The following is a 17910-nucleotide window of genomic DNA, read 5'->3' on the forward strand; positions in this document are numbered from 1 at the left end:
CAAAAGGCTACGCATTTAGCACTCTTTTTCAATGTTTCTTTTTATTCATATTTTTAGACAAAAAACACATTTTTTGGGCTTCAAAAGTTGCTAGGGGCGCTCTGGGGGCTCTCAGAGAGGTTCAGTACAAAAATTATAGCTCATTTCGCTATTTTTTGCGGACTTTGAGCGATTTTTTTCGGCGCGAATTTTGAATGTTTTGAACTGATGATGCCAACAGATGCGCAAAAATTTAATTTTTTCCATGAAAAATCGGCGGAAAATGCTGGAAAATTGCGAAAAATCTACCTTACAAGCGAGACAGTAATTAGAAAATATACCTTCGTTTCACTTCCATCCCCAACCAACGAAGCGCCATTACATGCAGCGTTAGTTTTTGAAACTTCAATGAGAAGTATTTTGGCGCGAAATGATATTAACATAACACGTATGAGACGTTTTTTCTACGTCGTAAAATTATTCACGTGTAATAAATTAATTTGCCTTTCTGCAACTCTAAAAAAATAAAATTAATTATCCATTTGGCATTCTTAAGAAGTTCCTTTTCTCTCGACTTTTCTTTTATTTTTCATCGGTCCTCGCAACGTCTTCAAGGAATTAAATAAATTGTAAGAAAAAGAACAAAAAAATCCCATTTGAATAAAATTTATTCTATTAACGAAGCACATCAAATAACCAGAGAAACTTATATTAAATTACAACATATTTACTTTATACATAAAACACAGTAAAGAATTTATTTTATGTAGTTTTATATCTTCACAATGCTTGAGAATCCAGTGATGAAAGTTGTATAGAAACGACTAGAAATAATTTTATTGTTTTTTACTTTTCATTTTATTTTATACTTATTGAAAAAACTGAGTTTTGGTTATTAATATTTGTAAAAAAAAATGTCATTTAAAAAGGATAAAAAATAACATTCTACTCAGCCTTTGCGAAAAAAGTATATATAAATATTTCTGTAGTGAATTCTATAGACGTTCAATTATTTCTTCAACAATCACATTCTTGGTACCTTCCTCATTGAAGATTGAATTGTAGAAATAGAGGCCAATGTAGTACAAGAAGATGCCCATGATGAGATTTTTGCAGATTTTATCCACCCACCACATTCTGCAAAAAAAATTAAGGAAATGAAGTTAAAGAACTTTAAAATTGTAGAATTAAAAATTCTTACATCCTCATGTGCCTTCTGGCCGCTGGGAGGGTTTCCTCAGCTTCCTTGAGAATGTAAATTCTGGCTGCTTTTATGCAATTCTCGAAATACTTCATCATATCGAGATCATCTGCGTCGATCTTGTACAATTCTTTCTCGTGCTTATTAATTAATGTTCTCAAGTATTGCACGTTTGAATTATCAAAGTCCCACTGATTGTTGGCATAGTATTCAAATACCTGGAAACCTTTAAGTATTCTCTTATGAACCCTAATCAATCTGTGAGAATAAAGAGATTTTTTTAAAAAAAATTATTCTCCTTTAAAAAAAAGGATTTTTTATTTAACTTACACAGGCTTGTACCCCAAGCAAAAGAGGAGAGCATCCAAGATAATTGCAGGAAGGAAATGGAAGAAAATCATGCATAAATTGTGGATAAGACGGTTGTTTTTCATTGAACCACCTGGATACCACAAAACACCATTGAGAGGAACTTTTGTCGTCACGATCTCCCGTCCCATTTCAATCACTTGATTCCACGATACTTTAATCTCAGCCGAACTGGTCACGTTGTAAATCCTCCGTGTGCGATCGCTGGAAGGAATTTTCCCAAATTAACAAAGTTCCGGCATTGGCGGGTGATTGCAATGAACATTACTCACTTGTTTTCAATAAAATTCCACGTAGCCAGTAGCATGCAGTTTACGGCAATATCAACGGGAAGATAATCTCCGTAACCATCACTGTCGCAGTACATTGTCCTTATTACGCCCTTTCCAGCTCCAATGAGGAGTCCTGGAAACAAATTAAAAATTTTAAATGTTGAATATTTTATGCGTTGCACAATAACATAAAAAAACATGATTTTTTGAACAAGTTTAGCATAATTAGAAGGTGATCATTTTAAAGAAAAAAATAATTTAAGTAAAAACCCAACAAACACCTTGCAACTTTAACTTTGGAAACTCTGAAGCAACGTTGCAAGAGAGTTTACTTCTTAGTTGCTAAAGTTGCGAATATGGTTGCATGGAAAACGATGCAGTATACTTTATCGCGATGTTGCCAAAGTTGCAAGATTTTCTTTGTTATTTCAATAACTTGAAAAATTTAAGTGTTTTTGCATTCTAAAGTCTTTTCTACAACTTCTCAAAGAATAATTTACCTAAAAACACACTAAAATCTCAATTTTAAGCAAAATAATTAACTTTGAAAAAATCACCTTAAAAATAGTTGCAGGAAAGTATATATCAACGTTGCACTAGTTGCAATAAAATTTCGAAAAAGAATAAATTTTCCTTGAAATTGAAGTTTTTTTGGACTCTAAATGAGTTTTATGCATTACTTATCACTAAAATAATTATTTTTTATTGATAATTTATCAAAAATTGTTAATTTTATTAAATATAATTTATTTAGTTGCTTAAACGTTGCATCAGGGTATGCCGGCGCAACCCAAGCACGTTTTGTGCCTATGTTGCCCCTTTCACCGCAAGGGGCGCGTCTATCGCGAGAAATAACCCAAAACAGACAGAGAGCGGAATAGAAAAAAAATGAGTCTGTCTCTTTCATTTATGTTTACAAACAGCAAAACTAGCGCCGCCCTGGTGGGTTGCTACCGAATCATTTTACAACGTTGTTGCAAAGGTTGCTGCATCGTTGCCTCAGAGTTGCAAAAAATGTCTAACATGGCCGACGGCATAAAAAAGTTGATTTTTATTTCATTATTCCGAGCAATTGGGAGCCCAAAATGATGTGGGAAGGCTTTCTTAGGGATAGTTGGGTGCATTACTTGTGTTTAAATAATTAATTAAAAAAAATTAAATTTTAGACCCCTAAAAAAAATTATTTTTTGGTTAAAAAAAATAAGAAAATTGAGATGGGAGCATCATTTAAGTTCCTTTGAGGCGATTTCATGACGGTAGAACCGCATGGCATATTTTTTTTCTTTTGGAAAAAATCTAAAAACTCTATTATTAAATAATATAAATTATCCATTAGAGTTTGTCATTTATTATGATGGGAATATGGACGCCATATGATTATTATGAGTGTGTACCATATTTCCCTCCATTTATGACAGCGGAATGTTTTGAAATATTTTTTGAAACATTTTTGTTTCAAAAAATTTTAGTTGCGAGACGGTATACGGGAAAGGATATTTCAGAGTTTTGCAACGTTGAGATTACTAGTTGCGGCAACGCAGATATCTATTGACCATCTACTGCGAGACAACGCAGATATATACCGTTAGGCATGGTTGCATTGTAGTAAATGTAACTCCGCGCAACGTTTAGGCAACTATCAATGGTTTGTTGGGAAATGATGCCCACAAAATAATTCAAGATCAAATGTTTGTTTATGTGTCTTTTGCGTATTTTTCTTCAATCATTTGCAAAAGAAAACAAGTAAAAAGAACAAAATGTTAATGAGTAATTTCGTCACGCAAATCTTAATTCAAGGATGGAACAAATTTAACGAATTTTATGAATGTTATGTGAAATTTCTAAAGGAAAAAAAGTAATGAGATCTTTAAATAAATAAAAATAACGAGAACTCACCTGTTGGGCCATTAATGTTATCCGTCCATCCGGGAAGGGGATCTTGGTAGATCGGGATAACGATCGAAGGTCTAAGAATCACAGATGGCAGCTCATCCATCGTCTCCACAACCAAGCCTTCACCCAGGGCCTTCGTAAAGGCATAGGTATTTGGCAATGTGCCAAGAATTTTATCCGTCATTGCATCCACAACGGGCTCATCGAGCCATTCAACGCAATTAATGATCTTGTGCGGATTAGCGGGTGGATCGTAGGGTTTCTCCATCAAATGCTTCTCATGGAGATGACAATAGGCCGTTGACACGTGACACAGCATAGCCAATTGCTTCATTTCGCGCGCAAGTTGAATCATCAATTTTGTACCACGTGTATTGAGGAGAACTGCCTTCTTCAGCGTTTCATCAAAGCGAATTGTTGCAGCACAATGGTAGATGATGGTAACTTCCTCAATCAACTTCTGGCGATCTTCGGGACTGATTCCCAAATCTGGGAGGGTCACATCTCCACCAATTACATCGCATTGCTCCATAAGTTTATCCAAACCATGTTTCTCTTTCAGACCGTCGAAGAGCTAAAAGAATGATTAAATTTAATTATTAATTATGAGGTAATATATTAGGGGAGAAGAGCAGGAGAGAATGATTTTTTTAATATGCCTAGAAAGGATTTTAAAAATTCGTTAAAGCTTTGTATTTTTTCAAATGAGAACTATAGAAAATACGTTGATTCTTTCTTCAAAGAAGCACAGCTTCACTTCACACTCTAAAATGCAAAATCGTCAGATTGAGCTCAAACTTAGGATGACCACGAATTAGGGCTGTATGAGTCCTTCCTCAGAGCATCAAATCAATTAACATCAATTAACTCAATTATTTGCCCTGAGGAAGGACTCATACAGTCCAAAACAGTGGCAAAAAAAATTTAGCCAAAAAAGCGGCCGAAAATCCGTCTTCTTAATTTCTTCTTGCTGAAAGAAGACGCGAAGCCAATTTTCCACAAACCGTTCACGGTACCTTTTGGTATCCGCGATGAAGTTGAAAAGGAATTGAATAGATATGGAAAGTGAGATCTTAAAACCAGTACAGTATTCGCGTTGGGCTTCACCCATTGTTGTAGCAAAGAAAAAGAACGGCAAAATACGATTTTATGTGTGAAATCAGGGAAATAAAGTTAGTCTACTCTCAACTCCCAACACTCCCAATGAGTCAATATACATTACTTCTGTTCTCTAAAGAATTCTTAAAATATGGATTTTTCACTTTTCTCAACTTTTCGCATAGTGTGCTTTTACCTACACTAAAAGCTTGATCAGCTTATCAGTCTATTTAATTGTGTTATTTTTAACTTTACAATCGTATAATCGTATGACCACTGAGCAGAAGACAAAGCTTTTGGATTTGTTAGAGGAAAACTTCGGAACCCTGTTTCGCCATGAGTATTTAGTTGCGAGACGGTAAACGGGAAAGGATATTTCAGAGTTTTGCAACGTTGAGTTTACTAGTTGCGGCAACGCAGATATCTATTGACCATCTACTTCGAGGCAACGCAGATATATACCGTTAGGCATGGTTGCATTGTAGTAAATATAACTCCGCGCAACGTTTAGGCAACTATCAATGGTTTGTTGGGATATGCTGACAGTGGAAATCAGAGAAGACAGAGAAAATGGTTTCAAGTGGCAAAAATTCTCAACCAAATGCCGGGGACGAGAAAAGATCACAACGGATGGAGCCAATGAAGAAAACCATGAAGACTAAGGCCCGTAAATACCGTCAGGATCGACAAGCAACTGGGCAAAGTCCCGTAGATATTTTGGACTTCATGTCAGAAATAGATTTGTGTGTGTAAGTACATAATTTGTTTGAAATTGCTTCCGACGGACTTCCTTCCAATGGAGAAACCGGGGACGAAATGCACGTGAATGTGCCATTTTTTTATATTTGAGACATTTAAACATTAAATGCTATAAAAACTAAAAAATAGCTTGTAAAGTAAGAAGGTACAGTCTTACCCCGTTTAATCATCTCTTGCTTAAGCTCTTCTTGCGCATTAAAACTTGTTGTGATTTTGAATTTGCCGCCCTTCTTATTTTCGAATTAAATGTCAATGTCAGGGGTATGTCAGGGGTTGGGAAGAAGGGCGGCAAACTCAATCACTTCTTGTATAGACGCCGAAGTAGAAAGTTGCAAATAGACAAGAAAACGTGAAATAAAAGTTAGAATAAAACTAATGAGTGCAAAGAGTTTATCCGAGAGATGATTATGCGGGGATGACTGTATGCTTCACCCAAAAAGGGAACTTGTTAGCTGAGTGGTTCTAGTCACAAGCCTCAGGCTTGCTTTATCGCATGTTCGAATCTTGCCGGGATCATTTTGTACTCCCGCTTGCTCAACAAATTGTCATTTCCTAACAATCTCTTTTCTAAAATTGTTTTTAACTTTCCCTTCTAGGGATCCTAAGAGAAATGTAAGATGGATGTCATACTAGACGTCTGGTTGAAGTGACTTTAGGATCCTCTAAGCGAAACCCCTTTCTTTTCTTTTCAATTCCCCAAAATTTTGTAATTTTCCACAACTGAATTACATTCAATTCACCAAGAAAACAACACACAATTTTTTCCACAACATTAAAATACTAGTTTTATTGTTTTTATTGCATAAAATTAAATAATAAGAAAGAGGTAAGTGAGATAATGTAGCAAATACTTAGGTAGGAATGCAAAAAAAAAATCCGTCTCGCTCATGCGTTTTTCATTTCGTGATTGTTTGAATTTTTTGTTCATATTTATTGATTTACACCTTGTTGATACAATATTGTTTTACTATCGCTAAAAAAACATCAAAATCGCGTGAAAAAAATGTGCTAATACAACCTGTCGTTTAGTGTAATTTATTGTAACAAATTGTCCAGAAACACGAAAACGATTGAGGTACAATAGGTTTCATAAAAAGGGTTAATTTTTCTTAACCTCATCATGGGAATTTTTTTTTAATATGTAGTAATATAAATATGTAGATGAGTTTTTTGATTTTTAAGGCAGCTCTCATCAGTATCATTAAGATAGAAACCAGATAAAAGCGAAATAACGTACAGAAGATCATAAATCATTCTTGAAAAACGATGGAGAATTTTATTATCGTGAAGTCAGAAATTAATAACTGAATATTGAGTAAATCATGCCCCCATTGAAATTAATTTAATTTTTTTTTTACCAATGAATTATATTAGTTTTGGATAAACAAACTTTGATTAGATCTAGATAGAAAAAGGTGTTCTCAAGTTTTAGCAGCCATATTGGATTATCTTAAATACGACTTGTTTAAGGACGCTAATCAACAAGCAAAAATTCCAAAGTGGCGAAAGGTAGCCACTTTGAACGTTGAGCTTAACTTTATAAAAATAAAATAAAAAAATAATAAGTAAAACTTACAGGATTCCCAAAGATGTCCAACAGTCTCTGTTTGGGGTCCTTTCCCTTCTTTGTTCTCATCAGCATGTAAATCTTCCTTATGTCCGGGCACACGCGAATGAGTTTTTCAATAAGAACCTTTCCAAGAAATCCGGAACCACCTGTTATGAATATTGTTCGTCCCTTAAACGTCTGAGCCACACGATCTATGTCCATTTTGTCGTTCTCCATTGTGTCTTAAAAGAAAAGTAAAGAATTTAGAAATTTCCTTTTTTATACAAGCAATAGGCAATTTAATCTTTTCTTATTGATTCTAGAGCATGTAAATAATTCTACGGGCCTAAAAAATTACAAATATCGAACGTTTCAGGTTTTTTTTTGTCAATTTCTATGTTCATTTTTTTTTTTTTTTTTTTTTTTTTTACGTTTCAAAAAAAATTTTATTGTTTATCTAGATCCATTGTTTTACATTTTAAGCATATATAATTTTTTCCTAATTATTAATGCTTTTTGGCTTATTTTTCTTTCTATATCTATCAGTTATTCCCATATTTTTACTTAATCAGTTCTTACATTTTGTTTTTCTAAAAACTTACATCTACCCCCCCCACCCCTAAAAAAATTGTATCTAAGCGAAATGTTAAATTACATTGAATGGTGAAGTATACATTTTTAGCCTAGGCGTATATTCCTTTTGAATATTGTTGATTAGGGTATTATTAATAATTTTCATTTTATCAAAGCATCTTTTGTTAATTTCTTTAGCCTTCATCTTTATGGGCATCACATTTGAAATTTCATATAATTTTTTATTTGAAATGTATTTTTTAGTTCTTTGATTAAAGGTATTGTTCGTGGCCATTCTTAGAGATTTTGTCTCAATAACCTCATATTTTTTCCATCTACTTTTTGGCATTTTGCCCCAAATTTGTGCCCCATATAATAGTATTGGTCTAATAAATAATTTATATATATTAATTTTGTTTGTAATATTTAACTGATTATTACTTTTTAAAAATGGAAATATATTCTTCATTCCTATCTTTGCTTTTTTGATTTGATGTTCACTATTTTTGCTAAAATTAATTTTTTTGTCCAAAATTAGCCCTAAGTATTTTGTATATTCTTTCTCTTCTATTTCTTGTTCTTCAATTTTGATAACTCTATTGGTTTGGCTTTTTTTGGTAGTGAAATTTACTAATTCTGTTTTTTCTGCATTTATATTAATTCTCCATTTCTTGCAATATTCTGTAAAATGTTCTATATCTTTTTGTAAAGCTTTATAATTATTTTTTAAACCATTTTTAGAAGTGTATATACAAGTATCGTCAGCAAAAATAGACATCTTTGATTTTATGTTTTTAGTAACATCATATGTGAATAAACTATACAAGGTTGGAGATAGTACTGCCCCTTGTGGGCATCCTGCTTCAATTTTTACAATTTTTGACTTAGCATCATCAACTTCTACAAATATTTTTCTATTGCTTAAGTAACTCTTTATAAGTTTAATTAGGTGGAAATCAAATTTTAAAGTAATTAATTTATAAATGAGGCCTAAATGCCATACTTTATCGAAAGCTTTTTCCACATCTAAAAATATTGCACTAGTAATTTTCTTTTTATTGATATTTTCTCTTATATTTTCTGTGAGTGAAAGGAGTGCATGTGAAGTTGAATGTGAGGCCCTGAATCCAAATTGTTCATTTGGGAGTATATTTTTCATCTCAATGTGATGGTTTAATTTTCTTAATATTACATGCTCTATAACTTTACTAAGGCTAGGCAGTAAACTAATGGGTCTCATATTGTTTGCAAGTTGCGCATCTTTCCCTGGTTTAGGGAATGATAGAACCTTCGCTACCTTCCACGCTTTTGGAAAATATCCTAATGTGAATATTGCTGACGCAATTTTTGCAATCAGAATTATGGCTAGTTTAGGCAATCTTTTTAGTGCTATGTTTGGTATATTATCTATGCCTGGGGCTTTAAAATTTTTTAAATATTTTACAATGTTTTTAATGTCATCTGGTTTAATTGATATGTATTTTTTTGGTTTCTTATTATGTTTCATAAAATATTTATTTATAGTTCTGTATATGCTATTATTAACTAAAGCAGTGCCTCTTTTTGTATTGTTGTTGTGAATATTGGCAAAATGATCTACTAACATTTCAGATTTTTTTTGTGAATCAAAAACTATCTCTCCATTTTTTCTTTTTAACGGACCAATTGTTACACTTCCTTTTTTATATTGTTTAACAAATTTGAATAAATTTACTGCATTTGGTTTATATTTTTTTAACTTATTTTCCCATTTTAAGTTATTACATTTTTTTATTTCTTCTCTTATTGTTTCTTGCATTTCATTTATTAAAGTCTTCAGTCTTGGATTTCTATTCTTATTGAATTTTCTTCTTAATCTATTTCTATTTCTAATTAATGTTTTTACAAATTCAGGTAAATCAGAATCACAATATTTATCTTCATACTTTGGTACATTTTCTTTTATGGCATCTTGTATAATTTTTGTTAATAAAACTACTTGTTCTTCGATTTTTTCTTCACTATTAATTACAACTTTATAATCAATTGACTTTTTTATGTATTCTTGGTACCCTTTCCAATTTGCTTTTTTATAATTCAATTTTTTATTTTCTATTGTAACATTCTTATTATTATATACTAGTGATAATACTGGTAAATGATCAGAATTCATTTCTTGAACTACTTGGGGTGGGTGTAGTATACAATTTTTGCTTATAAATAAATCTATGATACTATGATTTTTCTTTGTACTAATAGGGGCGTAGCTTGGTTTAATAGGGGCATACATTTTCAATCTATTTTTATTTTTGTTCAAGAAAATTTCTAGGTTTTTTCCATTTTTATTTGTTCCTATACAATTCCAATTTTTATTGCGTGAATTAAAATCACCACCTATTAACACTCGATTATGAATTTTAAAAATTTTATTCAATTCATTTTCATTGAGAGCAATGCTTGGTCTTATATAAATACATACAATAACTGTTTCAGTACCTTGTCCCATGATTTTTATTGCTATTGGATTTGATATAGAATTAACTTTTGGAATATTAATTAATTTATGCTTAATATTTTCTTTAATAACTATTGCATTGCCTCCTTTATTCAATTCATTATTATCATTTCTGTAAATTTTGTAACCATTAAATTTGATTTTTTTATTACTTTTTAAGTTTGTTTCATTTAAAAGGGCAATATCTATGTTATATTTAATTAAGAAATCATAGAATTCAGTTTTTTTATTCAGCAAACTATTGCAATTAAATGTTATTATTTTCAATGGATTATCCATCTTATTTACATAAGTCGCAAATAAGACCGATAAGGGCCATCTGTTTCTCTGATTTGTCTTTCATTTGTTGGTATGTAGGTAGGAAATTTTTAATTGTGAACATCATATCTTTCATACTCATTCCAAAGAGTGTACCAAACTCTCTCTCAAGAAATCCTAATCCTCCCGACTGAATGGGAGTCTCATTGTTTGTATTTTCATTCATATTTTCTCTTAATACCTGGGAATAACTGATATTATTGCTTACATATTGATCTGTCACATGTGCTGTTTTGTTGGGTTGCATCGCCGTCCTCCTCTGCTGCTGTAGTCCTCCTGCTCCTCCTGATCTCTGGTTCTGGTTCTGTCTTAGCTGTCGCAGATGTTCTTCCCTGGTGTTTCTTCGGTTGATGTACTGTCGGAACGATTCACATTCTCGGAATGAAGCAATGTGATCTCCTTTGCAATTGGGGCATACTGGTTTCTTCTGCCTGTCCTTCATAGCGTTGCAGTTCTCCATGCTGTGATCTTTTGATGAACACATTGGGCACCTCTTCTCCATTGAGCAATTTTTCTGGCTGTGTCCCCACCTTGAACACTTGTAGCAAAAAGTCGCGGGCTGCTCCCTCTTCTTGAATTTCTCCCACACCACAACGTGATATTGCACAATCTTCACTTTCTGCATTAAATCATATATATCAACATCTCGTTTCATGTATACAATAAATGCTCCAATTTTGGTCTTCTTAACTGGCACATATTGTCCACTCGCTGCTGCTTGGGTTGTGGCATCATCACCCCACACATTCATTTTCATTTGTTTCACGTCGATTATTCCACTGTATTGCTGCTGCAAATCTGTGAGTATCTCTTCCCTGGAAATATCTTTATCAATGCCTTTGAGCACAAGTTTTTTGGCCAACTCGCTCTTTGGTGTATATGTGTAAAATTGATAATTTTGGGCTGTGAGATAATCCTTAATTCTGCGAAAATCTTCTGGATTATATGTGAATATTTGTCGCGTCTGGCTGTACGTGCGCAGATGTACGTTTGAGGTCACTGATTTTAATCCCTCATAGAATTTTTTTACGTCTGTAATCTCGGTTTTCAATATGATCGGTGGAATTTTTTCTTCTGGAGCTTGGATCTCCGTCTCTTGCATCTCATCATCTCCGTCTTGTGCATCCGCGAATTCATCGTCGCTCTTAAGATTGTTATAGATATTTCCGCTCTTTGAATTTCCGGACAATGAAGCCCCATTATCACTTAAATTTGCACTTGCTCTTGCTTTTAGTTTATTTTTTGCAGCATTTCTCATTTTCACTTCAGCATATGGGCTCCCACGTGGGCCGTGGGAACTATTTGCTTTTAATCTAATATCAAACTTCACTTTATATTTCAATTAATCAAACTTGTCTTAAATAACTTATGTGGTATAATAGAAAAAAAAATAGTTTGTAAATTCACTTCAATGTTAACTTGCTCACTCAATCGAATTTTTGACTCCGTGAAAAAATGCACGTCTGATCAGCTCGAAAGCCACAGCCAAACTCCTATTTCTATGTTCAAGATCTTGTTAATTAGTTCAGTTTTTAAGATTCTCAATCATTTTTTTATATTAAAAATTCAGCTTTAGTATCAAAGCTATAAATGAATATTTTTTCATGGAAATTTAAGCTCCCATAAGTACGTTCAACCTATGTAACTTTATTTTAAAAGAACCACGTGTTAAAACTTCAAAGAATTTAAATTTTCACGCTCAAATATGAAATCAATAATAAATATTATAAAAACCTGAAGTTTTATTCCTATATCACATATAAAAATTAATGATCCTAATGATCCTAAGGCTAAAAGCTATATATTTCATTTCCATATTATGAAAATTTTAATATGATATTGAGAAATCATGTTCTCACTTATTGGTAATCCCCTCAAGCACTTTCACTATGGTTTTCCGGCCTTTACCTTATAATTTATACTTTATCTGATCTTTTACAAATCTTTTGTTTCACTTTATCGATATACATACATATATTGCTACATTTTTTTTCTCTTACATATACGAGGTACCCAAGCAACTCAAAGTAGTCGTAATGTACTACATTCGAAAATAAAGTAGTACATAATGTAATACATAAACTTATACGTAAAGTAGTCGTATAACATTACTTTGGGAATCATCAAGTAGTACATTTTTTGGTCGAAGCTGACAACTTTACGTAATACTTTACGACGTGAAAATTCCTGGATTTAGGCAAAATTTTTTTTGCAACATTTTGCATTTGTCAAACATTTTTGTACATTTTGAATGCTTTTTTTCCCTTCTCGTTCATATTTATTGCACTCACTCTCTCTCCAAATTACCTGGTGAAGCACATTTTGGGTGCACAAAAATGTTCTCCGTTTTCATGTCGTCCCTTCTCTTAGAAATATTCTCTAATTTTTTGCCACATATAGAAATAAAAAAATTCATGCGTATATATGCTAATAATTTTATGCAAGACTTGATCCTCGACAGGAAATAAGTCATTATATGGCAGAAGTATTGAGAACAAATAAAAATTTTGACTATTTATTAAAATTTTTAACTAAAAATAAAATTTTTTATATTTCATATTAATTCATATGTTAAGTATTTGCTTTGCGAATGCTTGTAATAGCGAATAATGTGAATTTTATTTATATGAACTTTATCAAATATTTTTAAAAAATAGTGAAAATAATTTGGGCGATCAAAAGCAGCCGCATTCACAAATTTAGTCAGTTACATCAGCATAATTTGTACGTTCCATGAGATTTTTACAACAGATGTAAAGAGTGGTGATAAAACCGACGATTTTTCCACCATTTTTGTGAATTGCATACCTTATTTTGCAAGAATTCACAAATATTGTCAATAAACAAATATTGCTAACAAGGAATTCTCTAAAATCTTTCTATAATTATTAGTATAAAAAAAACGTGTGATCTTGTAAGATTTGATAAGAGTTTTTAAAAAGAAAACGAAATTTAAAAAATAATATTTTAGATTTTTTATGACATCTTATCTGTTCTTTTACTTAGAAATGGGATAAACTTAAAGATTATCCTGTAAACTTCATGGAAAACAAAAATAGTTATTGAGAAAAGTTTACCTGCGCACTGCAAATTTTATTGCCCTTAACACTTTTTAAGTCTGAGGGTCATAAAGGGTATATTTTTCAGGTACCCATAATTGAATTCCAAGAACTGAAGATATTTAAATATTATTCACTTGAATGCATATAATTTTTAAGAAATGTGAATATTCGTTAAAATAAAATATTAGTTAGATACATATTGTGTTAAAAAGTATAAATATATTTTTATCTTCAGTTGCATACATTTGAATCATAAAGATGAGGTAAGGGAAAAGCTTACGATGTTTGGGACTTGTGAACAATTTGCCGGAATGTTCATCCGGAATGAGGTTATGCAACACAATATTGTAAAAATCTTAAAATATCGTAAAATTCTTTGCGATATTCAATAATAAAATTCGCTGATAATTCGCAAAGATGATAATTATTATTAAATAATTTAAAAAGGTTCAAAAAACAATAAAATTTGTCAAAATTCATTACAATATTTACGACTTCTTAAAGACTTCTTTTTGGTAGTCGTTCATTAAAATGTAATTTTAACATGTTTCTAAATAATACAGAAACTAAAATTACAGCTAAAGATGTGTGCTCCATTAAAACAAACCCTTTGAAGATATTTTTACTTTATAAATAATCAGCAATTTCTTCAAATTACAAAAAATTTCAGCTGCGTGATACCGTATTTTACGACTTCTTAAAGACTTATTTTTGGTTGTCGTAGAAATGAGTCGGTTACAAAAAAATATTTTTTAATTTTCAGTTATTTTTTATTAAAGAAGAAAATTCAAAATTGTTTATTCCAATGATAAATGTAGTAAATAAAATTATTATGTAGAATTAGTTTTTCTAATCGAATAATAACCGCGGAAATATTCAATATTTTGTTCAACGCATTATGACTTCTTTAAGACTTATTTTTGGTTGTCGTAGAAATGAGTCGGTTACAAATAAATATTTTTTTAATTTTAAGTGTTTTTTATTAAACAAGAAAATTCAAAATTGTTTATTCCAATGATAAATGCAGTAAATAGTATTATCATGTAAAATTAGTTTCTGTAACTAAATAATAACCACAGGAATATTCAATATTTTGTCCAACGCATTATGACTTCTTTAAGACTTCCTTTTCGTGGTCATTCTCATGTTTTTCTTTAATTGCGTTTTATTGTAATTTTAATCAATATTTTGCACTAAAATGTATCTAGGAATTGTTTATAAGTAAATTACAACGATGAAAGCATTTCAAAATGTGATTTATATTAAAAGATTAAGCAAAAATTGGATTTTATGTTCACGACTACTCACGACAACTTTACGGATCCTCATTACAAAATGTTGTCAGAACTACGACAACATTACGACTAATTTTCTTAAAAACTGCTAAGCATTCAGTTTTTGTATATTATTTTTATGTTAAATCGTAGAGTAAAAGGCGACGACCACTTATATTACTCAATTATAAACAGGGATGCAATAATAATTAAAATATTGAGAAAAGAGTTTTGACTAGTCGTGAAAACCCAAAAATACGACGTCTTAAAGTACTACATAAAGTTGTCAAAGCAGTCAGTAGTCGTGGCGTGTTGCTTGGGTAGTTTGGAGGATAAGAAGCAGCTAATTAAAACGTCATACATTTTCATTACATATGTAGGTATTACTGTAACTTGCATATACATACATATTATTTCACGTGAAATATACACTGAATATGTATGTCGCAACACCTACAAAAGCCTTGTTACATTGGTGACTTCTGAAAACCAACAGCGAAGAAAAAAAGTGTTGCACGTCAAAAAAAAACTGCTCCGTATTTGTAGATGAAAAATCATGTTGCACAACATAAATTCTCAAGAGATTTTTCTTATTATTTCTTTTTAACATTATACAAAGTATGTGGCTGCCAATGGTATCCAAATACCATGTTCGATTGAACCATGCTATAATAAGTCCCAAGACATGTGCACGAAAATCTCTAATGTTAATGCGCAATGCTACAAAACATAATAACTCATGCTATATGCACTATAAGTTTGCGTTTGTGTGCAATTTCAAGCTTGAATTTCCACATATAGGTAATATTATTTTTTAATACATCCACTGGAAGGAGATGGAATATTGCCGGTCAAAAGAGCAAGATTGTTTCATTGAAGAAATTGTGCAAGAGCCCCATCGAAACGAGATTCCGTGGTAACGTGTGCGCCGCCATCCAACTTCTTTTGCGCATATTGGGCTAACTTGTGTGAGAATTGTGCCAATTTCATGATGGCCTTGCAGACGCGCAATTTCTTAATCATTAATATCTTTTCCAGTGAATCGCACAAATCACCTGCATCCATGTGCTGCTTTTCCTGCCATTTCAGTGCTTTTCATGTGATTTTCATGCATGTGGATGCAGTTGTATCATGCTTTAGACACAGAGCTAAAAACTTAACATCATCTATCTATTTTATGGTTGTGGTCTGTGGGGCAATGTTTGTGTCTTAAAAGCTGTTTGAATTTTTTTTATTAAGTGGTTAGAGATATAACGTGATGAAATTTCCTCAATTCGCGGAACTGAGACTTCTGTACTTCTTTTAATTTTCAATTAGAATTAGCACAACTTTCTTGCATCTCCTAAAACTCAAGGGTTATCCAATATAGAGTTGATTACTGTTAAACCTCAATCCCACGTGGATTGAATTTTAATAAGTTTTTTATCTCAATTTTCATGAAGATAAAACTTCTCAGAAACGCGAAAAATAAATTAAAAATATCTCAAAATAAGCCTTAACCCTTTCGTGTCCAACGTGAAACATAAAAGCATTGAAATATGCACTCTTTTATCACGATATTTATTCTGTGGATATTTTCAGAGGATTTTTCTCACTCAGAACGTCTTCTTTGGCCTCTTTTGCGTGAATTTGAAGCATTGATAACTTGAAAAAAAATTAAATTCATAAATAATTGAAAAAATTAAATGTTTCACGTTTGGGTGAGCGTATGACCCAAAAAACGCGAAAGGGTTAATCTTCACTAGCCTTTTCACGTTCTTCTTTGTGAGTTTTTCAAAATTTCATTTAAAATCTTGTCTTATAAGAAATAACACAAAGAATTATGTCAGCGAATATTGCCTAAACTAAAGGATATTATGTACAGTACATGGAGTAAGCCCCCTGACTGTAACCAAAATCATTTTTTTTTCTAAAAATTGTTGTTAAAGCAATATAAAAGACTAAAAAAAACTTTGGAAAAGCGCTGGGAAATATTAGAAATTTTCCTTTAAAAATATATAGTCTTTATGACATAAAAAAAGCATTAAACGCTCCCTGATTTACAATTTCTTTCTTATTATAAAAAGCCATTTGGCTTTCCCGCCAAAACAGAGTGTCTCAATAAGAAAATCATGCAATTAGGATGGATTTCCGCTACCTATTGCCTAATAATGTGACACACATTTATTTCGGTCATACACAGCCTAAAGCACGTTTCTACTTCACCTCTCACTCCACGAGATTATTTAATTACTATTACTACCTATGTCTGGTATATGTCTAATGTTGTCTTCAATGGTTTTGTTATTACGTGAACTTTCACTTTTTGCGCGGGCTCTTTTTATTTGATTTGTTTTTCTTTCTCTGTGCGTACAATAGGGGGTCCCTCTCTGTCTAATTTAAGCCAAATATGCAATCCACAAAAGCATTCACCAACATGCCTTAAAAAGCTTAAAAAGCTCTTTGCCAATATCACTCTTCTAAATTGCAATTTAAATAAGTCTTATGCACTTACGGTTGCACTTAAGGTGTGTTGCACTTATAAAAAACTTGCTTCTTGCGCAGAAACACTATTTAATAAGGAAAAAAAGTCAATGTAACTCCAAAAGTGGAACACACTGCTGAAGCACCAAAAGCTAGAAAACCGTGTGAATTTCCAAGAGAAGAGCGACTTAACTTCACCGAGTCTCAAAAAGTACTGACTGTTGGAGACTTTACGCAGCTTAGGAGCACCTTTGCCACGAGTGAGGTACCCAAAGCGTGGGGGATCTAACCGCAATTCCTCACTGGAAGTTAATTCCAATTTACAGTGTTACAAATACATACATATACATACAAAGCGATTGTTGCTTTGAAAAGTTAATGATTTATCTCACGTCACCACACCTGTAATGTTGCAGATTTATCATTGAAGATTATGCAATTTGGTGTTGCATGAGGCGTCTAGAAAATTATTTGAACAATTCAATTGGATTTCCCCGATTTCCTAATTTGAGAATGATTTTTAGCAGGTCATTCAGATCCACCCCCATTGTGCTTTTAAGTAAATATTTTTTTGGAGTCTGAGCCATATAAAATCAGTTATAATTA

General features: G+C 32.0%; 3 protein-coding genes across 3 annotated transcripts in view; all 3 read right to left on the minus strand.

Annotated features, from left to right (window-relative positions):
* LOC129792365 (transient receptor potential cation channel subfamily A member 1) overlaps positions 1-17910 on the minus strand; it is a 1125827-nt gene that overhangs the window by 781782 nt on the left and 326135 nt on the right. The gene's annotated exons all lie outside the window — the stretch shown is intronic.
* Positions 1-17910, minus strand: part of LOC129792430 (PIH1 domain-containing protein 2) — a 927269-nt gene that overhangs the window by 781782 nt on the left and 127577 nt on the right. The gene's annotated exons all lie outside the window — the stretch shown is intronic.
* LOC129792403 (putative fatty acyl-CoA reductase CG5065) lies at positions 554-17552 on the minus strand. The gene is made up of 7 exons (XM_055831429.1): positions 17336-17552; positions 7148-7362; positions 3718-4288; positions 1822-1954; positions 1511-1753; positions 1181-1438; positions 554-1116 (listed from the first exon to the last, which is right to left on the minus strand). The coding sequence occupies exons 2-7, from the start codon at positions 7355-7357 to the stop codon at positions 975-977; spliced, it is 1557 nt and encodes a 518-aa protein (XP_055687404.1). The 5' UTR covers positions 7358-7362; positions 17336-17552; the 3' UTR covers positions 554-974.

The sequence above is a fragment of the Lutzomyia longipalpis genome, chromosome 3 (assembly GCF_024334085.1).
Source record: "Lutzomyia longipalpis isolate SR_M1_2022 chromosome 3, ASM2433408v1".
NCBI lineage: Eukaryota > Metazoa > Arthropoda > Insecta > Diptera > Psychodidae > Lutzomyia > Lutzomyia longipalpis.

What these genes read in the sequence shown, in the direction of transcription:
- LOC129792403 (XM_055831429.1), bottom strand. Translation starts at nt 7,357, where the DNA reads ATGGAGAACGACAAAATGGACATAGATCGTGTGGCTCAGACGTTTAAG. An exon ending in TAACATTAATGGCCCAACAG is followed by an intron (nt 1,955 to 3,717) that starts GTGAGTTCTCGT and finishes ATTTGTTTCCAG; the next exon opens with GACTCCTCATTGGAGCTGGA. An exon ending in GCCAGAAGGCACATGAGGAT is followed by an intron (nt 1,117 to 1,180) that starts GTAAGAATTTTT and finishes TTTTTTTTGCAG; the next exon opens with AATGTGGTGGGTGGATAAAA.